This window comes from Brachypodium distachyon, chromosome 3, assembly GCF_000005505.3.
Source record: "Brachypodium distachyon strain Bd21 chromosome 3, Brachypodium_distachyon_v3.0, whole genome shotgun sequence".
NCBI lineage: Eukaryota > Viridiplantae > Streptophyta > Magnoliopsida > Poales > Poaceae > Brachypodium > Brachypodium distachyon.
The window spans coordinates 24,185,167-24,196,266 of record NC_016133.3 but is presented as its reverse complement, the minus strand read 5'-3'; the positions used below and the strand labels follow the sequence as shown (position 1 = coordinate 24,196,266).

Below are 11,100 nucleotides of genomic sequence, written 5' to 3'. Positions count from 1 at the left end.
CACAGGTCACCACCGGTGACCCACGGGGGCTGTGATCGACGCCGGCCACATGGCCGGCGGCGATAGGAAGGCGTCAGGCTCAGAGGAGCGGCGCCATGGCGTCAGAGCATTAGAGCATCGACTGTTTAGAAATTTCATCGAAATTAGTCAATTTGTTAGAACTTGTTTAGTAGTGAATTGGGAACAAGAAGAAAAAGAGGAGGCTGGTGCTTTCTTTATCGGGTAAGAGCGAATGATCTTATTCGCCGTTTCCTAAAAATTGAGGGTCGGTTCCGATTTTTTCCGGTCGAATCGCCGGTCCGCTGGGTTCCTAAAAGTGATCCCAGTCCAGACTGCGGAGGTTGCCACGCGTCAGCATGGGCGAGTCCCCGCCACACTCCCCGGCCGCCTTGACGTCGTGGCCGGAGCTGCTCGCCCCGTTCGACCTCTCCCGACTTCGCTCCACACTCTCCTCCAGCCCGCTCACTCCGCGCCGCCTCGCCCGCCTCCTTGCGCTCCCGCTGTCCCCAGCAACTTCCCTCCTCCTTCTCCAGTGGTATGCCGCCTCCCACCCCGACCTCTCATCTCTCCCGCTCCGTCCCCTCCTCGCCGCCGCCAATGCAGACCCCGAGCGCGCGCTCTTCCTCCTCGAATCCCTTCCTCCCTCCCGCGTCCCTCCTCTCCGCGAGTCCCTCCTCATTCCGCTCTTTCGGTCCTTGGCCCCTGGCCGCGCGCTCCACCTGCTTGACCAATTGCCCCACCGCTTTGCCGTCTCTCCCTCCTTCCGTTCCTACAACACAGTTCTCGCCGCATTTGCCAGGGCCGATTGCCACACCGATGTGCTCTCCCTCTACCGCCGGATGGTCCACAGGGACCGTGTCCCACCCACCACCTTCACCTTCAGCATCGCTGCACGTGCGCTCTGCCGCCTTGGGCGTGCCGATGAGGCGCTCACGATGCTCCGCAGTATGGCTCGGCATGGGTGTGTGCCTGACACTGTGCTCTATCAGACAGTCATACATGCGTTATGTGCCCAGGGCGGGGTTAACGAGGCTGCCACGCTCCTCGACGAGATGTTCCTCATGGGGTGCTCTGCTGATGTCAACACGTTCAATGACATTGTCCATGGGCTATGCACGCTCGGGCGTCTGCGCGAGGCTGCTAGGCTCGTGGACAGGATGATGATAAGAGGATGCGTACCAAACGCTATAACATACGGATTCCTTCTCAAGGGCCTGTGCCTAGCAAGCCAGGTGGAAGAGGCCCGAACGATGCTTGGGCGGGTGCCGGAGTTGAATGTCGTGCTATTTAACACGGTGATTGGCAGGTGTCTTTTGGACGGGAAGCTAAAAGAGGCGGCAGAGCTCTATGAGACAATGGGATCAAAAGGCTGCCCACCAGATGCACACACTTATAGTATATTGATACATGGGCTTTGCAAGCTTGGGAGGCTCGGTTCGGCCATGAAGTTGCTTAGAGAGATGGAGGATAAAGGTTTTGCTCCAAGCATAGTGACATACACAATCTTGCTGCATTCTTTTTGCAGGAATGGCATGTGGGATAACATTAGAGCCATGCTGGAGGTGATGTCAGATAAAGGCCTGAGTATGAATTTGGAAGGATACAATGGAATGATATGTGCAGTATGTAAGGATCGCCGGATGGATGATGCAATGAGATTCATGCAAGAGATGAAGAGTCAAGGTTACAAGCCTGATATCTGCACATATAATACAATAATTTATCATCTGTGCAACAATAATCAGATGGAGGAGGCTGAGTATCTATTTGAAAATTTGCTTCATGAGGGTGTTGTCGCCAATGCAATAACATATAATACACTCATTCATGCACTGTTGCGCAATGGAAGCTGGCAGGATGCCATAAGCCTTGCAAATGATATGGTACTTCATGGTTGCTCACTTGATATTGTTAGCTACAATGGTCTGATAAAAGCGCTGTGCAGGGATGGGAATGTTGATCGGAGCATTATGTTGCTTTCAGAAATGGCAGAGAAGGGCATTAAGCCAAATAATGTTTCATACAACCTCTTGATTAGTGAGCTCTGCAAGACAAGAAGGGTGCGTGATGCACTAGAGCTCTCGAAGGAGATGTTAAACCAAGAGCTTACTCCTGATATTGTCACATACAATACACTCATAAACGGATTGTGCAAAATGGGATGGATGCATGCTGCTTTGAATCTCCTAGAGAAGCTACACAATGAAGATGTGCATGCTGATATTATTACATACAATATCCTCATTAGTTGGCACTGTAAAGCAAGATTGCTTCATGATGCTAGTATGCTACTAAATAGAGCAGTGACTAGTGGGATAACACCCAATGAGCGCACTTGGGGAATTATGGTGCAAAATTTTGTTCGGAAATCCACTTAGCATTTTAGCTCATGAGGTTGAAGGACACTAAAAAGTTTTTGCTCCTCTGTATTGTATATTACAGCCGACATTATCATGACTTTCGGAATTTCCACAACTTCAGATGTTGTAAACATCAAGATGGCAGATCATGGGCGTCCATCATAGTCTTCACCGTGCTTGACCTGGTATGTATTTTCTCCTCCTGTTAGTCTGTATGTATGTTTAGTGGATGATCGATACAGTTTTGCAAATCCGTGTTGACATAGTCTGGGTTTACTTACATGGAAATTACAAAAGGTGTTGGCTCTTATGATACCAAGCATATTCATGTTCACAGATTTTTCTAAATATCATTGTGTCTAGACTGTATATTTTTTTCTTTGTCTAATAGGTAGCAAATTTCTGGAAAGTTTCTTTCCGAAAACTGTTACATAAAATTGAGGATGCTGTTGTTTTTCTTGGGGACTCTATAAAATCTTGATTCTTATTTTCAAATTTGCACCTGTATTTTCTTTAGGTTCTTTCGGAGTATCTATCGCCATGACGCTAGAACAGGAGCACTTGCTCAGTTGAAAGTTGAAACCATAGATGTCTATATCTGTTATAATTGTTTTTGAATCAGTCTGTTATGTTATTAATCAACAAGGGTATATTTAAATACATATTCGGAGTTAAGATAATTTTCTTGTGCTAACTACCTCTGTAGCACAACTGATCCATGTTCATGCCCTGGTGGAGCTCTGCTAAATAACTGCAGTCCTTGCCTCTGGTATTGGATTATTTTGATCTACACTGCAGACTGAAAGCTTGTCAATCATAAGCGGAAACTTTCTGGTTAAAACAAGAGTAAAATGCATCGAAGGTCGTAAAACTATGCAAGACGTGTCAACTAAGTCTCATAAATATGGAAATGCACATGTAGGTCCTAATTGTGCATTGAGTGGTTCATCACAGGTCCTACCTGGGTCTGACCTGCCCCGTGTGGTGTTGATTGATGCCATTTAGGCTAAGATCCTAAGAGTTCCACTCTAGCTAATCGGTTGCTGTGATTAGCAAAAAGGGCCCTGTAAATTATATTGTTTGTGAGCTCTGATTGGGGAAAGTGAGAGAGGGACTGGGGAATGCGTAAAATAACTTTCAGTGTCCTTTCTGCAAATTTCTCACATGAGCTGATTAGCTAGCGTGCCATTATTAGCATACGTGGCATCAGTTAACGCGCCACACAGGCAGGTTAGACAACATGTGATGAACCACTTAATGCACAAATACGACCTAGTTATGCATTTTCATACTTACGGAACCCAGTTGAAACAGCTTGCATTTCTGTTTTTCTGAAAGGGAACTTTGGAAGTCCCTACAGTATAAATACGAACCTAAATTTCCATCCTTGAGGACTTAAACCTACGGGGTGAGCTTGCACATCCACTAACCCAACAACCAAGCGAGCCTAACTTGCATAGTTTTAGAACCTCCGATGCATTTTACTCACTAAACATAGTACCTGAAACATGTGATGCTTTCCGTTCGGCCAGTATTTATACTTCAACGTGCAGTGTTATGTAATACAGCAAATAGTATGTCTCATCTATGCAATTTTTTTTGTCTTCTCAACTTACCAATATTCTAGTTACTGCATGAATTGGTCAAGGAACCTGATTCATACTGGATTAATACCTTGATAGTTGAACAAAATACAATATGAAGAGAAACCATGCTGATAAGGCAACTGCTTGGGCTCTTGACGTCGATTCGTTATAAGTTCGGCGCGAGCTCGGCTCTAGAGCTAAACGTTACCCCTGTCAAAAAATCTCGGGTTCAGCAAACTATTAGAGCTTGGCTCAAGACCTAAGTGCCGCCACTCTCTTGTAGTCGTAGGTGGAGTGTAACAGCCCAAGAGCAACACTTTTCATTTTAAGCCCTTTTGGACTGTTTTGTAATTTAATTTTGTCATCATCATGTCACGCTCATATCATCATCAACATTTTGCCATGTCATTAGCATCATGTCACATGAAATGTTAATCACTTGCATAAAACTTGTTGCTTCTTTTGCTTTGTCTTTTCATGTGCTTTACAAAACCTAAAATAGTTTTGCTTATTTTTCAAAGGTGGCAAAGTGCAACCTTAAATTATTTATGAAGCCAACTTTGTCTTTACAAATTATTCTTGGGATTAATCAAACCCAACCCTTTCTCCCTCTATTTTTGTAATCCACTTTTCAAACAACAGCTTTTCAAACCTTTTCTAAAACTTCTCTAACCTTTCTTTTATTTTTGTGTTTCTCTAATTTCCATAAAGGACAGATTTGAATTTGCATAAAGGACCTTTCTTTATTTTTTTCTATTTCTTTAATTTCCAAACTTGATTTGAAATAGAAAAGGATAAAGAAAAAGGAAAAAGCCTACCTCCTTACCTCGGCCGGCCCAACCAAACCCCAGCCAACCTTGGCCAATCTCCCTCTCCCGAGCCGCCGCCGCTTCCCTGGCAAAATTCCGGCGAGTCGTCCACCTAAACCTCATCATCTTCCTCCTATGGATTCGTGGTGAGCTCCTCTCTCTACTGCTTCTTCCCGTTCACGTTTTGGAGCCCTGTGCTGCTCTGGTCACGCTCGTGTGCTCCGGCGAGCTGCTGCTCGCGCCGTCGATTCTCTAACGAACCTGTGATGGCCTTCGTGCCATATAGAACTGCCCCGCACGCTCGTGCTTTCCCGCCGATGCTTAGCCCTCACCGCCGCTCCTTTGGTCGCCGGCGCCGCTGCAATTCCCGTGGCGGCTGCGTGCAGCCGAAGGTCCTGTCTTTCTGTTACATTAACTAGCTGTGCGCCCCTGACATACAAAGATCTGGTGGCTGTCCCGATTGGCTAGCTCCCTCTTCCGTTAGCTCTGTTCAGATCTGAGCCACCTGAGTTCAATTCCCATCTCAGGCTTAAAAAGCCCAACTTTTTTCTTTCTTTGACTGGCACTGACAGGTGGGACCCGCTGGTCAGTGACCGCGGGCAGCCAGCTTGGGGCTAGCCTCGCCCAGTTAGCGCAGCATCATCTCCCGGGCCTGCTGTCAACCGCACGAGCTAGCTGCACCTGAGTAGCTGCTGCGTTATGTGTTTTCTTTTCCCTGGTTTAAAATTCCAGATTATTGCTTGTTCTTGTTTAATTCATATCTTGTCCAATTCATGCAAACTCTATGTAAATTGATCAGTAAAATAGGAGGAATCTGTTCATGTCATCAGTTTTCCAATTTGAACATGATAAATTCAAATATGTTTAAATAGTAGTTTAAATTCATTTGAAACTTGTTTAATTCATACAAGTTGTTTCCTAACTCCAAAATTGGCAAACCTTATATGCATTTTGATCAGCAAGATCTAATGAATTTGTTCATTGCATTCTCATTCATGTTTGAACAACATGAACCTGCTGTTTAATGTGAAACATCTAATTAATGCATATGGAGTTGGAATTCCATTGCTTTAGGAATTCCAATCCATTTAATATGACTAGAGTATCAACTCACTTGCTGTTAAAATGCCATGCATCATTATTCTTTGGTTGCACATATTAAATTACCATGTGTATCTTGTATGCTTATACTTTCCTTCTATGTTGTGTATTTGGTTCTTCCGCGTTAGTCCGGTTCCTACGACGACGACTACTACTTTGTGTTTTTCTTCCAGGATTTTTACTCAGTTCCGGGCAATTGAGTACTCCAGGCAAGCAGCCATTTCTTGACCATGTTGATTATACCTATTACCTCCCCCTTAATCTTGCATTAAGTTACGATCTCAGTTTTGTCACGATGCCTTTAGGATTGCGTAGCTTATTAGTGAGCTCTACTTATTGCCATATTTGTCTTGTTACTTGTCCTAATACCATGTCACATGCTTGTTGGTTGCACTACTTGGTCATTAGGTGTCCTGCGTAGGTTGCGAGTCTAGTGCCCTTACTTGGGTTCCACAATTGCTACATCCACATGCTACTTTATGTTTTAATTACAATATTAAAACTGTGATATGATATAAAACTGTATCAAGGCAACGATGGGAGGCCGTGCCATTTGGCATTGGTGATTTGTTCCCTTTGGGCTGACCTAAAGACTGAGTTCTCGTTTTCGTTGATCCAAGAAACATCGCCCTAATCGCTCGTGGAAGAATATATGGGTCCCCCTAAACTTAGTACCTGATTCATCGCTCTTCCAGGGGCCACAGAGTTCGGGCTTTCCATTTGGCATTTGCATACACGCAGAGTGTGTTGGAGACTTGTTGGTGACTTTTGCATTCATATAGGATTGCGGCATAGTTGGGTTGGTCATCCTGCGCGGCCCTGAACCACTACCAGTTGTCCACGCAACTCCTGAGTTCGTGCGACGCTTCGGCCGGGCTCTCGTTTCGGGTTAGACTCGGTTGAGTGGTCCCCTGCATTAGTTGTGGAGTTGGGAAACGTCGTGTCGCTCAATTCTGCCGGCACATGCTTTTCCGTGTGTTCCATTTAGTGGCATCAAGGGTTGGACGAACGTGTACAGGTAAATTGGTGCACCCTGCAGGAATAAATCTTTCTGAAAGTCGTGTCTGCCGTTATGGACGACTTGGAGCTCATTACTTGATCATAGAGAACTTTCGCCAACTTAATCTCATCAACTTGACTAGTAATTAGTGATTTCATGGACATGCTAAAACTGCTTAAGTGTGAGTTTCCTTTGGATTGTTTCCTCACAGGGTGTCGAGGGGGTGATAAAAGGATTGTGTTGTTTGGTGTTTAGTAAATAGGTTAATCACTTGCACCTGTTAGACGCTTCTCATCCTCTCATTAGACGTTGTTATTAGTTTGTCTCTTAAGATATTTTTGTTGCTGCATAACCCCACAATATCCTTCCTTTGAGACATGTTACACAATTAGATTAGCTCTCTCCGTAAGTCTTGCGGGTACTTTGTACTCAGTTGCTTTGCAACGTTGTTTTTTTCAGAGGTTCCAGCAGAGCAGGTGAGCCGTCGCTTCGTGGAGCACGATGTTGGATTCGATGTTCAGCCAGGAGATCCAGATCAGGATTCTGAGACTCGTGGCGGGTTTCCTTCCAGCTTGCGTCCTCTTCAGGCCATGTTGTATTCTTGTCCGTACTCGGCCATATGTTCGACTTCCGCTGATGTAATGATGTAATGATGTAATGTTGGGACATGTGTCCTCTCTCTGTAAAAATTGTTATTCTGCTCCTTGTATGAGCTTTGTTATTACTCTCTTATGTTCTGGGTTGAAGTGTTCATTGTAGGTTAAGAACCTGATGCTTGAATTATGCAAAGATTAGCAATTTGGGGCTAAATTGCATAATTCTGGTCCCGAGGTCTTACATGGAGTGGAGGAGTCTGTGCTCTCAGCGCACTGAGCAGTGTGCCAATTTCTTAACACTGCCACGTACACAGGTACCAACGGAGCATAAAAAGCTCTAGTGTTATATGCCCTTAGCACCTCGTTCTTGGACCCAACAGTCAGACTTATTTTATTCTCCGATCCATCTACTTCCCCACCTGCTACTCTCGTACGGCCAAACTGAAACCCATCGGCTGTAGCACAAATGTTTTTTAATGAAGATGGAACCCAACCTTTTTTTCTTAGCACCTAGCACCCGGTTTTTCACTACGCTACACATGGCCTTAGGAGGCCGACAGCATGGCAGCTTGGCCCACGGAAATGGCACACTAGTACAGAAAAGGTCATCAGTAACGGTCAAAAAAGTGCATCACTAATGGGCGTCCCGCCCGTCACTAACTTCCTGTTACTGATGATGCATCATCAGTAACGGTCGTTCTACCTGTTACTAATGATGTCATCATCAGTAGCGGTTGACACCAACGACCGACACTAATACATATTTCGCGATTTAAAAAAAAAGCCGGCCACAAGACGGAATATTTTGATTGTGGCCGAATGAAAAATCCCAAATCACATATTAAGCACCCCAAATCATGGATTACAGCAGTAAAAAACGCAAAGAAATAACAAAAAAAAATCCGAAGCTCTCCCTCGCCGGATTCAGCCGCATCGCCCTCCATGGCAGCGGCGGTCCTTGGTCGTGGCCGTGAACGCCGGATCCGTGCGGTCGAGGCGGGCCGGAGCCGAAACTTCCTCCTCGCGTGCAGTTCTTCGTCGGTGGCGACGGCGCCTCCCTCCGGCTGCAGAGAGAGAGCATGAGAGAGAGAAAAGAGAGCCTGAGAGAGAACGAAGAGGGAGAGAGGGAACTTACCGACGGCTCGGCGACGCCCTCCTCGGCTCCAACGGAGGCGGCTCGGGGGATCCGATGGCGCCACTGTAGATGGCGGCGGGGAGGAGGAGCCTCGGCGAGCTCGCGCAGAGGGCGACGATAGCGGAAGGGCTCGAGGACGGCGGCCGTTGGCAGCGTGCGGGGCTGGCCGGCACGAGGAAGAGGGAGAGGGAGACCAGCGGGCTACAGGGAGAGGGAGATCGAGAGCTGGTGGCGTGCGCGAGCTAGGAGAGATTGAGGGAGAAGAGGGGGCTCGAGGAGAGATAGTGGGGGAGTTGGAGGCGACACTGAGATAGGGAGAGGGAGGAAGAGAGTAGGTATTTATACCGCCCACACAAACCCTAGAAAATGTTGGGCCGGCCCAATTAAGGAGATAGTTATCAGTGGCGGGCCTGGATGAAAGAACCGCCACTAATGAGTGTTTGAGTGAATTTTCACATTTTTCACACTGAACCATGGTGATTGTGAAGGCTAAATGGCAAGCCTCAGGGCGTTTGCACAGTACATTGAACTTGTTGCACTCATTGAGAGGGCGCGCCATGAACTCCACAAGGAAAACACGTAGGTTAAGAGCAGAACACTCACAGGAAAAAAAACAATAAAAACGGCGCGTATACATCAATGATACTTTCTGGAAAAACACAAAGCAACCCGTGATCCGGCAATCTAAAACGGTGTGTATATCTTATCTAGGGTGGTATCTGCAACACGTAAACAGTAATCAAACAAAGCAACCTGCGATCTAACAACCCCTCTATCGAATCACATATGCAAACAAAAAAAACGACCAAACCCTAGACACACATCCCTACACAGACAGAGCGGTGCTGGGGCGGAAGAGACTTTACCACGATTCGGGAGCTGGCGGAGCAATCTGCCAAGATAGGCGCAACACACAGGAACTCTGCCGACGGTTCTCCCTCTTCCCGCACCCCGTCCCCAAACTCGAAAGCGAGATGAAGAAGGAAACAACACGTCCTCCCCGTCAATCAACCCCACCCCCCGCCCGCCCGCCCTCCCCTGAGGCCCCACGAAAAGCCCAGAACAAACGTGGCTCCGAAGCCCAAACAGAACACAGGCCGCATACTAGCCTGGCCAGAGGGAAAAAAAACAAGCGCACGAATCTCCGCGCGACCAAAAGCGTCCGCGCACAAATCTTAGGTACAAATTAGGGGAGGGGGTGGCTTAGTCCCACCTCGCCCGTTTAGAGGCGCCGTCACCGGCATAAAAGGGTTCGTCCACCCTCACAAATCAATAGCAGCGGCTCTTCCTCTGTTGCATCACCTTCAGCTGGTACCTTCCGAGACCTTCAGCGTCGATGCTTGAGCACCTCAGTGGGTACTAGGTGAGAGTGGTGCGCCTATGGGGAGGCTGAACTTTTTTGTTTTGCAATTATTTTCAAGTATCCGTCGTGAGTTAATTTTTGTGTAACGCCGATCTTCGGTAGTAACATATGCTTGTTGATGTTATGCAGGAAAAGGATTCGGATGTCGGCAGTGAGGAGAAATCGATTCATGCGAAAATCCGTCACGTCCTCGATGCACTGGAGTATGGCGCGTACGAATACCGTTACAAGAGGAGCCTCGCAAACGACTTCAAAAGCATGGTGCAGCATGCCGAAGACACTGGGCGTGTGTCTAAGAAGGCGCCTCACATTGTGGCAAAACACAAGGCGTTCGGCGTGTTGTTAAGGAAGCTTGAAGCCCAGGAGGTGGATGCACACGCCGAGCCTTCCAAGAAGAAGGCGAGGAGGGGGAGGAAGAAGGGGAGGAAGTGAGAATCGAACCATAAAGTTTTCGTCGTATTTTATTTGCTATTACTGAATTGTGGTTGTTTGAAACAGTTTAGTAGTTTGATTGAAGAACATAAGTATCGTTAAGTTGGTTGCATGAACTATTTATGATGTACACGTTTCTATTAATGTGGTGTTCATTGAGCCGACGTTATCTGAATCATATCATAAGTGTTGTTCTATTTGTTGTGTATTGCTATGTTATTGGAAACCCCGTTGCCGAAATAAATGCAGTTGAATGCGTAAAACTACCGTTGTACCCTGTCATGCGTGGAGCCTACTGCTAACCAAAAAAAGAAGATTGGCCTCCCCCATGGGCGGACCACCCTCACCTAGTACCCACTGAGGTGCTCAAGCATCAGCGCTGAAGGTCTCAGAAGGTACGAGCTGAAGGAGATGCAACAGAGGAAGAGCCGATACTATTGATTTGTGAGGGTGGCCGAACCCTTTTATGCCAGTGACGGCGCCTCTAAACAGGCCAGGTGGGACTAAAACACCCCCTCCCCTGGCGCAAGCAATGCGCGCGCGCTTCTGAGCCGAGACGAGGTAAAATGTGAGCGTCGCGGCCCAAAAGCATCCGCGCACTATCACTTATGCCAGGGGAAGGGGTGTTTTAGTCCCACCTCGCCCGTTTAGGCGCCGTCAACGGCATAAAAATCAATAGCAGCGCCTCGTCTGATTGCGTGAATCATGGTTAAGGAAA

General features: G+C 47.0%; 1 protein-coding gene across 2 annotated transcripts; it reads left to right on the top strand.

Annotated features, from left to right (window-relative positions):
• The first annotated feature begins 297 nt into the window (after positions 1 to 297).
• On the top strand, positions 298 to 4,354 carry LOC100836468 (pentatricopeptide repeat-containing protein At5g64320, mitochondrial). Of its 2 annotated transcripts, XR_002964344.1 has the most exons (3): positions 298 to 2,394; positions 2,482 to 2,545; positions 2,878 to 4,354. XR_002964344.1 is itself a non-coding variant. In XM_010238259.3 (2 exons), the coding sequence occupies exon 1, from the start codon at positions 357 to 359 to the stop codon at positions 2,376 to 2,378; it is 2,022 nt and encodes a 673-aa protein (XP_010236561.1). In that variant the 5' UTR covers positions 298 to 356; the 3' UTR covers positions 2,379 to 2,394; positions 2,482 to 2,748. The 2 variants fall into 2 exon arrangements, 1 of the variants encoding a protein (XP_010236561.1); XM_010238259.3 differs by lacking the exon at positions 2,878 to 4,354 and having other exon boundaries at positions 2,482 to 2,748.
• Positions 4,355 to 11,100: the final 6,746 nt, after the last annotated feature.